This window comes from Vidua chalybeata, chromosome 3 (genome assembly GCF_026979565.1).
Source record: "Vidua chalybeata isolate OUT-0048 chromosome 3, bVidCha1 merged haplotype, whole genome shotgun sequence".
NCBI classification, from domain to species: domain Eukaryota; kingdom Metazoa; phylum Chordata; class Aves; order Passeriformes; family Viduidae; genus Vidua; species Vidua chalybeata.
In genome coordinates this window covers 28,024,322-28,037,415 of record NC_071532.1, presented here as the reverse complement: position 1 = coordinate 28,037,415, position 13,094 = coordinate 28,024,322, and the positions used below count along the sequence as shown (strand labels likewise).

General features: G+C 41.1%; 1 protein-coding gene across 1 annotated transcript; it reads left to right on the top strand.

The window, feature by feature from the left end:
• The first annotated feature begins 5,574 nt into the window (after positions 1–5,574).
• LOC128786240 (cytochrome c oxidase subunit 7A-related protein, mitochondrial) lies at positions 5,575–12,022 on the top strand. The gene is made up of 3 exons (XM_053939378.1): positions 5,575–5,999; positions 10,579–10,719; positions 11,627–12,022. Exons 1-3 carry the CDS (start codon positions 5,928–5,930, stop codon positions 11,768–11,770), a joined length of 357 nt encoding a protein of 118 aa, XP_053795353.1. The 5' UTR covers positions 5,575–5,927; the 3' UTR covers positions 11,771–12,022.
• The last annotated feature ends 1,072 nt before the right edge of the window (positions 12,023–13,094 follow it).

Sequence of the window (13,094 nt, the reverse complement as noted above, 5' to 3'; positions counted from 1 at the left end):
AGCATGTACACAGAAACTTTGAACTCTTGTTATCCATGTCAAAGTCAGCAGCCAGAGGCAAAATACCCAACTTTACAGTGCAGCATTTCAAAACTGGGAAGTGCTACAAGCCATAGAGATAGGGCCTGAAGATTTTGAAATTACTCTCTCTCAAAAGTAGAATGAACAGGGCTTTTATGAGATTATTATTTTACTGACAGCCAACATTGATATCTCAATCAGATGAAAAAAATTACTTTGCTTCTGCAATTCTGAAAATCAAGGGGGGAAAAAAAAGCAATGATAACAAACCTGAAAGATAGTGAAAGCAATATTTACTGTAGGTCCCTCCAATGCTTTCCACATCTAGAAACTGGAGCATAAAAGAATATACGATAAAAGAATTGCTCACTTAGAATAAAGCATTGTTTTCAAATTTCCATTCTGCTTTTATTCAGGTAATACACAATTGCAAAGAAATGGTCTATAAAAACCATAACCTACTGCCCCAGAAGTGTTATTCATTCTTTACAATAATGACATCATAAAGTTTTCAATTCCTTCATTTACTTCCTCAGACAAGTTCTGCATGGGTACCTGAAAAGAATATTATACATATGTAACAAGAGGTAGATATCCCCAGATAAGATTCAACACCTTAAAATTGATTCCTGATCCCCATCATACAACAGTGAACACAATGCCTTTATTGCCAAAATTGCTAGTAAGTAACTATTGCTATGAAGTATTTCACATGTAGAAGCCTTATCTCAAGACAAAGTGTCCAGGAAACAGAAGTGAAATACAGAATTATTTCTAAATTTATAGAGAAGATATAAATTGCTGCCTCCCTAATACCATCTCCTTCAAAAAAAAAAAAAAAGAAGCAAGAATTCTGTTATGAGAAAGTTACACATTATAAACTTAGGATAAATTTATATTAATATTTTAAATCTATTACTATTTTAGAATACTCTACAATTTTTATTAATTTTCAGTATTGACAGATCTATGAAAGAGAAATCTCTTAACTGTCAATAGAAACCTATTTCTAAGTAATCTCTGCTGTATGGAATACATATAGGTGAAAAAACACCAATAAATTCAGGTACAAGTTTTAGAGGTAACTACCACCTTAGTGCGAGTATAGACTAAATTTATTTCTTTCAGCTGATAAATCAAATGGAATGTGTTTACAATATCAGCCTCTTGCATTAACAGAGTTTGTCTTGGTGATCATCGCCTAGTTTGGGGGTTTGTAAATATTGCTACACAAAGCAAATATTAAGCAAATCCAATCTAGTACTCTTAAAAATGAGTACTGCATAAACAAAACATAAATGCACATGGCAATTTTATGTTCTACATCCACCCACACAGTTGTTCTCAGCAATTCAAGAACAGACTTGCATGGGCAGATTGACAGAATTTCAGTTACAGACATCTGTGCTGAAATAATGATCAGCATATGATGGTTTTGTTCATTAAGAAACTGATTATGGTCTTGTTTTTTTATTTATTTTATCCTCAAAAAGAAAATAAATACAATAATCACAGCAACAACAACAATAACAAAGCAGAATAAACTCAAGGTACTCTGCTTCCTTCATTCCATCCCAGAGATCTACTCATCTTGAAAGATAATCTCAGTGCTATTCCAGGAACAAACCGTGATAAAGAAACTTGCACGTATGAAAACACTGATCTTAAAAATCTGGAATAAAATGGAATAAACTACAGGATTCTATTTTCCTTAGCTGCTGCCAATACCACACAGATCCCTAGCAGACCAGATGTCCAACTGTCAGTCCCCACGAATTGTTTGGCTCAGTGTCTAAAAGTGAGACCTCAGGTTAAAGTCCAAAGTAGGAAGTCTTTTCCTTCCAGGACATTATGTTTATGTTAACTGTACAAAGTTTTATGGTCTTCCAAAATGCCCAATCTTTCTTTGAACCCTTCTAGGGTGAGTGACCTCATTTTGCCTCAGTAACTTCCTGTGGCAGTAAGTTTTACAGTCTGATTATCCTCTATGTCAGCAAGCCTGATAAGCAAAAGCAGTCTTGGCAAAAGTCTAGACACTAAACCAAGAGATGAACCACAAGTCTAAGACGAAACCAAGTTTCTTCCTTTAAAGGAAAGACTTTACGCTTTTTTTTTTTTTTTTTTTTTTTTGCCATGGAATGTTCTCATGCTCCTGTGGTCCTCAGGTCCACAAACAACAGCAGAACTTCCATTTGTAACTGTAATTTTATTCATGTCATCCTCCCATGCCTCTCTCTTGCAAGGTAAACAATTCCCCATCTTCAATTTTGTGAGCTAAAACAAGAGAGACATCACACCTAGGTTTTGTTCCAACCTCTTGTGCAGCAAAGTTTCACAGCTTACTTTTAAGCACCAAGACTTAAATTGATTAACTGAAAAAGAGCACGAACCTTTTCCTTCTCTGGCTTTCAGTCAATATTGAATGACTTTTCAAGAACTTGATTCAAGAGCAACAATGAAGCAAGAACTAGTTATACAATGGTGTTATCTCAAGGCATGAGCTGCCCCAAAACCTGCGCTCATGTGGTTCTGCAGCACACATTCCTACTGGAACAAAAGGCAGAAGAGCAAAATACAACACAACTTTAGGTTGGCACACCTATTTCTTCTGGCAAATGCTGGAAGAACTGAAAGGGAGGAACCTGCAGACAAATATACCCAGAATCATTATAATACGAGCTGGATCCCATGGATTTCAAAAGGTCAGGATTGTTACCACATAAACCTATCTATGATTCATATCATTCTACTAAAAGAATATGCATACCACACCTCCAAGGTCTTCTGCTCCATTACAGACAGACTTGTAATCAAACCACTTTTAGTTTATTTTTCTCAGGAATAAATAGAATCCTGATCAGCAAATTCTTTTCAACCATAAGTTATGCAGCACATCTTCCAATTCTTTAATACTGCCTAGTCTTGAAAGCTACAGGGATTTCACAATTCTTCCTGTAACATTTACAAAATATTTCCATAAATTTCCTGCTTACTGAGCAAATAAAATATCCTCTCCAGTTAATGTTCCTGACACAGTGTCAGAACATCCACTCAGGGTATTACACATGGAGCACCCAGCTGGTTCTCTCAATAGGAGAACAGCACAGACAGAGTTTGTGGGCTTGAAATTTCCCCAGGAAGAAAACCTGCCTTCAGGGCAACAGGCACAGGTAAGAACTGGTGCAGCAAAGACCCAGGACTCACTTGCTCTCACAAGTGAATGGATGTGCAGGGCTCCCAAGGGCTTCCCCTGTTACTGAGCAGTGGTTATCCTGTATAGGATGTCTGTTCAAAAGGGGATAAATCCAAGACAACTCAAGGCTCCCTTTTGCCACCACCAAACTCAAATTCTAAAATCTAAGTAGAAGGCGTTACACGGGTGGGTAAAGAAATCATATCACACATTTTATATGGGTATTTTACTTTCTAAAATATCTCCTATGAATAGATCTTCCCCCAGTTTATAAGCAAAGCACATTTTAATATTTTTCACTCAGTGCATGACCATAGATATTTTTATAGCAAACATATCTTCAAAACGGCATGTGGGACTCTCAGTGAGCAATAATCTGACTGGTGGAGGCCACTAATGATTAAACATTACCAACAAATGATCCTTTTCAGCCAGGCCTCAGTATGTTTAATCTCAGCCAACCCACAGCATGAACTCCAGCCATGAATTCATGTGGTTAGGCTTGTCACAGCAGGATGCTCTGGGTCACTAACAGCATGCCAGCTGGCACCTGCCTGGGATCCACAGCAGGCATGGAGTGATGGAGGAATACCACAGGCCCATGAGCTCTGCGCAGGGCAAGGCTGTGCCATGTCCTACAGCAGATGAGGGGCTGCTGACTTCCCAGGAACACTAAATTCACAAAGAGAAGCAGCATTGTATCACAGTCCCCTGGTTTAGGATGCTGACTTTGTTTAGCAAGACCCCTATTTTATGCAACAAATTAAACATTTCTGATGTTTTCAGATGATGGCAGGGGAGAAGGGAATCCCTTGATAAGAGACATGTGAATCACTTGTTAGAGTGGAGACACAGCAATTTAGTTCCAGAAAACTATTATATTCTATCTGTTGCAAATGTGAAATATGTAAAAATTTTCTTATGAAAGGATGTTGTTTGATCATTGTATCAACGTTGTATCCAGCCTAATCTAAAAGAAAGGAAAATTATTCTGTGAAACAGAGAGCAGCTAGCAAGCAAGCAAGCTCTCAGTGGTGTCCAGGGGTTAGAAAGACAAATTTCTTGTTGGTAGAATTGCCTTGTTAAACCTTATTAAGATTTAGGGCTTGACGTGATTCAGTGGTCTCAGACCTAGTGGGAGATTAACAAAGGTTTAGGATGTAGGAAGAAGGACGTGCCAATGATAGTGGACACAAAGAATGCAGAATTTACAGGCCACAAAGACATATGATGGAATTCCCAAGATAAGGAAGACAACTTGGCAAGTGTGCTGAATCAGCTCCGACTGGATAAAAGATAATCCTGGGAGAGGGAGGTGGCAACCACCGACTCAGACCATAAACTCAAGAAACCCACAGACCCAAGAGAAGAGGAAGACTGAGCCTGTGGACTAATTAGTATGGGAAACAAAGAAATAATTGACAAATAGAAGATAGAATACAAAGTAATAAGAGAACAAGGTAACTTCTAGCCAATTCCCATTAATGCACCTGTTCGCTGAAATACATACAAAGTAAAAAGTTTTGATAGTTGCTGTGCTTGATTTCTGGAACACCACTGAGGACCCATGTTTGTGGAACTCTGAAATAAATATTCAGTGTCTTTCTCGAGTGTGCCTGTATCAGCAGTAGTGTGACCAGCAGGACCAGGGAAGTGATTCTTCCCCTGCACTGGGGAGGCCACTCATCAGGTCCTGTGTTCAGCTCTGGGCCCCTCAATTCAGGAAGGACATGGAAGTGCTGGAGCGTGTCTAGAGAAGCGCAATGGAGCTGGGGAAGGGTCTGGAGCACAAGTCCTATGAGAGCAGCTGCGGGAGCTAGGGGTATTTAGGGAGAAAAAAGGGAGGCTCGGGGTGACCTTGTCACTCTACAATTCCCTGAAGGGGGCTGTAGCCAGGTGGGGGTCAGCCGCCTCTGCCAGGCAACCCGCGGCAGGATGAGAGGAAATTACCTCAAACTGCGCCTGGGGAGATTTAGATAGGAATTTCTGCACAGAAAGAGCGATTGGGCACTGAAATGATCTGGCTGGGGATGGAGTTAGCGTCCCTGGAGGTGTTTAAGGAGAGCCTGCACGTGCACTCAGTGCCCTGCTCTAGTTACACGGTGGCGATCGCTCAGAGCTGGGACGCGATGCTCTCGGAGGTCTTTCCCAACCTAAGTGATTCTGTGACTAGCGGCTTGCTGCACAGCGGCTCGCAGACCACGGCCCAGCAGAGCGGCGTTCCCCTGCCCCAGCGCTGCCCTCACCCCGCGGGCCCGGCCGCGGGCGGTGCCGTGCGCGGCCACCGCCCCGCGCGCTCCGCCCCGCCCCCGGCACCCGGCGTGGGCGGAGCCTCACCTCGCGCCTGCGCCGATTGGCTGGCGCGAACCACGCCCCCCCGGCTCGCATCCCGCCCCCACCGTCCGCGCCGCTGCCGCCTCGCCGCTCCGGGGGCTCAGCTTCTCTGCCTGACTGGAAATTGCCGCCGGCCTCGTGTTTCCGCGAGCGGCGGCCGTGCTCAGGAGAGGCGAGCTCGCACTGCTTTGGTGCAGGCTACTGTATTTTTTCGGACTTCTTTTTTTTTTTCAGCCTTATTCTTTCCGCGCCTTCCAGCGCAGGCGTCCCTGCGAGCCGGTGAGGCCCTTGAACGTTACGGCGTCGCAAAAAAACCGGCGGGGGGCGGGGCGGGTCCTTTCGGCCGAGCCGTCGCAGCCGGTGCCCGCCCCGGCCCGCCATGTACTACAAGTTCAGCGGCTTCGCGCAGCGCCTCGTCGGGGCCACGGCGGCCGCCGCCTACACCCCACAGGTAACACCCCGCGCCCGGGCGGGCGTTGGTTGAGCCGGGGAGGGATCGGCCGCCCCCGCGGGCACCGAACGCGTCCGGCCCCTCGCGTGACCTTGGGCGAGACGGGAGGCGCGCTCTGCCCGGCAGCCCTTGAGTCAGCTTTGGGATGTGCCGGGGGTTATTGGAAGAAATTAACGCGGTTTCATCACGGAGGACTGTTCCAGAGTTGAGCGGTGCCTGGCGGAGTTTTAAAATCACCGACTCACAGAATCAGTTAGGTCGAAAAGACCTCCGAGATGATCGAGTCCAGCCTGTGACCGAACACCTCCATGTCAACCGGACCATGGCACCGAGTGCCACGTCCAAGCTTTCCTTAAACACCTCCGGGGGCAGCGACTCCATCAACTTTTTTTTTTTTTTTTTTTTTTTTTTTTTTTTTTTTCCATTTTACAGGTTAGGGTTTAGAGTTATGGTTTGGGGTTAGGTAGAGCCCCTGCATGATTATGGGGTGGCAACTGAGGGGCTGGGGGCAGCAGCTTTGTGGTGTTGCTCTGGAGGTACTGCGGGGCAGGAAGGCAGCAGCCTCCTGGCTGTATCACCCTGTGAGCTGCTGATGGAGGAAAGCAGCACTGTCCCCTACTCCCCACTTACTGGATCACATCAAAGTGCTGTGTCCAGCTGTGGGCCTCCTGCTCTGGGAATGGCAACTGGAGCAAGTTCAGCAGAGGTCAGCAGCCAGCTGAGGTTAGCAGGATGGAGTCAGGCTTTGCACAGTGGTCCATGGTGGGAAGGCAAAAGACACCAGGCATAAACTGCAAGAAGAGAGGTTCAGGCTGGACAGAAGGAAAGACATGTTCGTGGTGGGAAGAGTCAGGCAGTGGAGCTGCTGCCCGGAGAGGGAGGCTGTGCACTGTCCTCAGAGGCTTGCCAGGCCAGGCCAGGCCAGACAAAACCCACAGCAACCTGCTGTCACCTTGCTCTGGACTAAAGAGCATTAGAGGGCCCTTCCATCCTGAATTACCCTAGGATCTTAAATAAACTTTGAGGTAACAGAGAGTTTCTGATAGGGCAGTTTCTGTGCCAAGAAGGTTTTTTGTCCTTGTCTTTCCCCATCACTTTGGAAGGCTTCCTGGATAGCTGTTGGGGATCAGGGGTGCAAGAAACAGAAGATTGCAGAATAAATAATATTCTAGTATGTACAGCACTTATACAGTAGCGATATATCCAACACTCCTGCAGTGATTGGGGCACTTCTTACCTCTCTAGACAAAGGTGTGTTCTGAGAATAAACACTGATACTTCATTTACATAGTAGAGAGCAAAGGCTTGGGGGAGGAATGGGGAAGGTCTTCAAGCCTAAACAGTAAAAAGCCTCCTACATTTTTAAAAGTTACTTTCAGTCCCTTTTTATAATGTTATTAGGCTAGCTTTTTTGTAGAATTTCTTTTTTTTTTTTCTAAGCTTGACTGAATTCCCAGGTCACACATTTAGATGCATCAGTCTGCTAAAAATGTTTTCAATAAACAGCAATTGAAATATAAGGGTAATCTCATGAGTGTTAAGGTGTTAAGTTCAAAACAAAGTACATTTTTTCCTATTGATTCCATGGCTCCATTTATTAAAACTATAGTTCAGCATGTAAAGTGGTTTGCTTTTTATGCTTCTGTTTATTTTGATGTTACTTGAAAAGTGAAGACATCCTGCCATTCAAATGCTCCTTGGTAAAATATGCAGTATACTAATTCTCTTTGTTGCTGTTGCGTTCTGGTGCTTCCCATGTTTTGCTGCATTTTTAAGCTTACTGTGAGCTTGCAAAATATCAGTCTAAATGGATTTCAGAAATTATTTTGCTGACAATAACATAACTAACAGCTTATGCTAACAAAAAAAAAATATAATCTCTCAAGTTTGAAATCCGTATTGTTCTTTCCATCTCAGACTTAGCATACTTAGAAGACTTAATTTTGCATTTTACAAAGTTGTATAAAGTAGTCTGAACAATTTATCTTGTTTGAATAAATGGGAACTTCCTTAGCTAGTTGAAGAGTAAAAGAGTTTCAAAATTACTCCTCATATTTAGGAGGATAGTGACTGCCATAACCATTACAAATTCAATAAAAATATTAAAAAGGTAGCTTATGTTTAAAGTACAGTCACTGGGACCAGTTTCAAATGGTGTCAGATGAGGACAAGTACATGAACTTTTCCCTGTTCTACTGAACATGATCCTAGCAGAAATTTACTTGTACTACAGTATCTTCACTTCATACAACTTATTTTGCTTGTAGCTATTTAAAGCCCCCATGAGCCACAGATATTTTGATTTTAGCCAATATGAATTTCTTAGAGTTTGTTGAGAATCTGTAATAATATAATAATCTATAATAATATAATACATAACCTTTTATGCCCTAGATAATTCATACACAAAAATCACTGTCACTGGATCATCATCCCAGTACAAAGATTCAAGTGGTTTTACCTAAGAGCCTCACAATTTATGGAGGGAATTCAAGTGAAATTTTACATTGGTGAAGAACCCTAATTAATGCAGTGTCTGGGTTAAGCAAACTGAACTGCCTCCCTTCTGCAGCATGTGTTTTGTTGTACTCTTTCCTGAAGCCAGTGAACAACATTAATGTTTTTTATTTAAATTGCTAAATGATGTTCTTAAGTGGCACCATGCTGATTTGGAAGTAATTTACACCAGTACATTGATGATTATGTGAGTTTTCTGAACTGGTTCCATTTGATTTCACGGTGAAGTTTGTCACTTTCTTAAGGCTGAAAAAGTATGCAATAACCTACAGTTGTTGATTTACTAACTATTGAAGTTATTAGATAGCACTGCTCCTGAAAACGTTTGGCTCTCTGGAAAGCAGAAGAGAGATTCAGAACTGGAAACTTTTAAGGCACAGAAAAGATGTGCATTTTCACATTTGTTGCAATACTAACAATCAAGAAGGCAAGAAAAAGTTTGGAGAAGAAGTTACCTGCACATTTAGTATAAACATCTGTTCTAGTTATTTTTGTCAAATCGCCAACTTTTTAAAGACAAATCTAATAAAGTACTTAAAGGTCCTATAGACAAAAATAGTTGTCCAAAATTGCTTGCTTCAAGGGCTCTGATGTAGCTGGTATGTAGCCTTGAATATATAGTTAGTAACTTCTCCTGGCTAATAATTGTTCCTTAGATGCTTCCTTAGATGCTTAGATGCACTGTAGCCAGAACTGGTCTCTGGTCTTAAATAATTCAGTGCATGCCTTCTATGTTAGCCTGCTCAGTAGGAAGGCAGTAGTTACTGAATGTGCCAAGAAATTCAGTTTTGCTGCTGCCTTTCAAAACATAACCAGAAAGGTCCCAAGTGGATTGTAATATTCAGTCAGGCACTAGAAGAGTGGGAAGCTGAACCCACATCTTCAGGGTATAGCACTGATGACCATTCCATAGGCTATTTTGGGAGGCTGAGAAACGTGTTTTTTCTGCTGAAGATGCCTGTTGTAGCAGAGAATTTGCATAAGGAAAACACATGTCTGGTCTATGGCTGGCACAAAAGAAAGAGTGCCAGTCTGTTTCCAGCTCCAAATACTGTCAGACAGTTCTCTTCAATATAAAATGCATCTAAAACTAGTCCTTTGAACAGAAACCAGAATTTCAGCACAGTCTTAACTTGACCCATGGCTGCTTCTGTTTGTAATAAAAACCTGTTGCATTAAACTAACTGTACAATGCTTTTAATTTCTGTGGCAAGTTAGGAAAAAACTCTCAAGTTAGGAAAAAACTCAAGTTGTTTTGAGAGCCACAATGTAAAACATCACTGCTGTGTGTGTAGACAACTTAAATTTAACTATAGTAATAAAGACAAGGAGACCACCTCATATTGGCTGTGACTTTGTGCCCTTAATCACAGAACTGAATTATGTAGTTTCTAGGTGTGGCAAATGTAGAGTACAACCTTGTGAACTGAAAGGAAGTTGAGGTGTGCGGCTTATAGGGAATACATTGGGGTGTGGGAAGTTGCAGCAATATTTGAACTATAAGATGTAGTTACACCTGCACAAAATATCTACTATATCAGGGTCTCTGAAGGGCCTTGAGCACCACTTACAACTTCTGTATGGTCCAAATGATCCTCATTTTTTTTTTTTTGAATCCCCAAACTGTATATCCAAATTATTTAAGGCCCAGCTATTTATGGCTACTGCTTGCAGCGTTCAGGAGGTAGAGCTCATTCCTCACTCTGACCCTAGCATCAGAGATCCTTGATCCTAATCCTACTGCTCAGAGAGAGTCCTAGATAGTCTGTGTGCAAAACAGAAGCAGTAATTTGGACTAAGTACCAGCACAGAAAAATAACAGCTATAAATTCATGCCATGAGGAGATTGGAAAGGAGGCTGCTATTTTCCTTGCTAAGCTCTGACCCCAAGCTGTCACTGAGATATCAGTGGGCCAACAATGTATTTATCACAAGTCTTCATACCAGATAAATTCTCTTTATAATGTATCCTTGTTATGACTGGCAGTGTGCCTTCCTAATGTAACAATTGGTACATGTGCAAGTGTGATATACCTTGATATTTTAATCTTTATTTATGCAGGGACTCAAACCATTGAATTCAGTGATTCCCACTGAATCCCCAGATCTGATTTTTGGGACAAGTAAACCTTTTCCAGGTTTACCTGCAGCTGATCCTTTCTTGGGTACAAACAAGGTGCCAGACCTACAGAAAGTTTTTCAGGTAATGACAACTTTGAGAGTAGTTTAAAGAAAACTGGAGAGTGGGACATATCTGCCCTTATTTTAACATAGCTAACTACTTTTGCCATTCCACAATACCTAAATTCTGTGAAGTCTAGTCAAGAAACTGTCACGTACAGTATAACCTGTGTACTTGTACTATATACTACAAAGTGTATACTACTTGTACTATATACTACCAAGTATATAATATGCCTTGTATAGTAGATAAATACAGGAAGTGGATAAATGCAGTAACATTGTCTTTTTGCTGAAATTGGTTGTTGTACTGTTTGACTATTGGAAGCACTTTCTCTCTGGGAATCCACGTGTGTGCCTTAAAGCAGATGTGGAAGAGCAAAGCAAATCGTTACTGTTTTGCGTATAATAATTTGAATGTTGCTGAAGCTGTTTATAGTGCAGTATAAGAGCACCACAGTAAAGTTTTTAAAGCCAGTTTGTTAGCTATGGAATTTCTAAATGTAGGACTTTTCTTAAAACAAATTAGTTAAGCTTTTCTTTAAGCCTCAAGAATGTGCTTTATATAATACTCCCTTTTCTCTCTTACATGCCACTTCAATTTGGAATGTGTCAGTCTGACTTGGTGAATAATTTTTTATGCATATCTTTTCACATTCTGTTGTTCATGACACTTTTCCCATCCAGGTCCTCTTGAGAAACATTTCAAGATACATTCTTTCTGCTAGCACTTAACAGCCTTAGCTAACAAAATTAACTTGCCTTTGCATTTGTCTTGCTAGACAAAATACACTTGGTTGTAGCCTATTTGTCAGGAGGTTTCCCTCTTGGAAGTCTCTTAATTTACCCAAGGTAGCTTATTCATTAATGACCTCTGTATGGGTGTTAATTTCTTTTTTGCTTGTTTTCTTCTTGAACTCTTCCCACAGAGATCAGATGGACTGCCAGTACACCTGAAGCTAGGATATCCAGACAGGCTGCTCTATCGGACCACAATGGCTCTGACAATAGGAGGGACTATCTACTGTCTGGTAGCATTGTTCATTGCCTCACAGCCAAAGAAACAAAAATAAATGAACCACACCTCACGGGACTCTCAGCACTCCTCTGAAGGATCTCCTGCATGTGCCACTTTGCACTTAAATCTGTTCCCTATGATCACATGGGGTTCATTATTCAGATCGCATTTCTTGGAGAAAGTGTTTTTAAATCGGTTGCCTTATGTATTCTGAAACACCAATATAAACAGAGAAATACAATATTTTAACATACGGTTGTAGCTTTTCTTGTCTTACAGGAGTTAATAAACAGTTGGAGAAAGATAATCTTTTCCTTCCATCTCTCCCCCAACTTCAACAATGTTAGAGAGAGGACAGGACAAATAATTTGTGAGCTATGCACCACATTCCTTAGTGGAAGGATAGATACTACTAGTTTCCAAAACACTAAAAACAAAAAAATCAATTATAGCATACTGGGAACCTGTTTCTGTCCTATACTTTTCCAAATCCTGGTATATTAATAAATAATATACCACCTCTGGTGGTAGGACAAAGGGCTTGTCTCCCTGGAGCATTTAAAGTGGATTTATTCCATAACTGTAGAATCACTGTATGCAACAGAGTGCACCATTATTGTAGCATCAGTTACACCAGTTTTTGGAGTTTCCTTTGTCAAACTGTATTATCATGCAATAAAGATAGCTACATGAATACTAAAAGAGGCAAGTCTCAAAAGTTTCAGAGTATTTCAGCATGCCTGGTAGTAAAATAAACATATTGGTACACTTATAGGTTCAACTTGAAGATCTCAAATAATAAAATTGATTCAGCTACCTTGCTGTCATCCTTTTGAGATGGAAAACCTCTTAAAATCTCTCCCAGACCACACTGTGTGTTTTAACTATAATTTTTGGTGAAACAGGTTGCTGTCAAAATTCAGCTGCTTACTATTTCCAGTGCCTGCAGGTAGCTATTTATGTACACTCATTTCTGTGAATGGGAGAGAGATAAGCCAATACAACCCTTTTTATTACCCTTGTAATAGCATAGCCTTGAACTGCAAGTATCATACAAGTCTTCACAAAATGTATCCTCTAATTTCATGGTTCCTCCTCTGCCCCTGAACATTGATTTGCTGGCCTCTGTAAAGACCCATCTGTCTCAGAACTGTGCAGAAACAACCTTCACAGTAAATAAGGAAAATAGTTGATAAAGGAAACTAAAACTGCCTTTTTTCAATCTTTACTAAAAAAAAAAATCTGATTTTTTTCCACTTAAGTTACATCAAAGCCTTATTACTGCTTTATAGGAAAGAGGTGCTTTTACTCTGATCTCAGGTTTCAGTCAATGTTGGTATTTTGGGATGGGAGAGATTTAAGTCAATGAAAAATAGTTT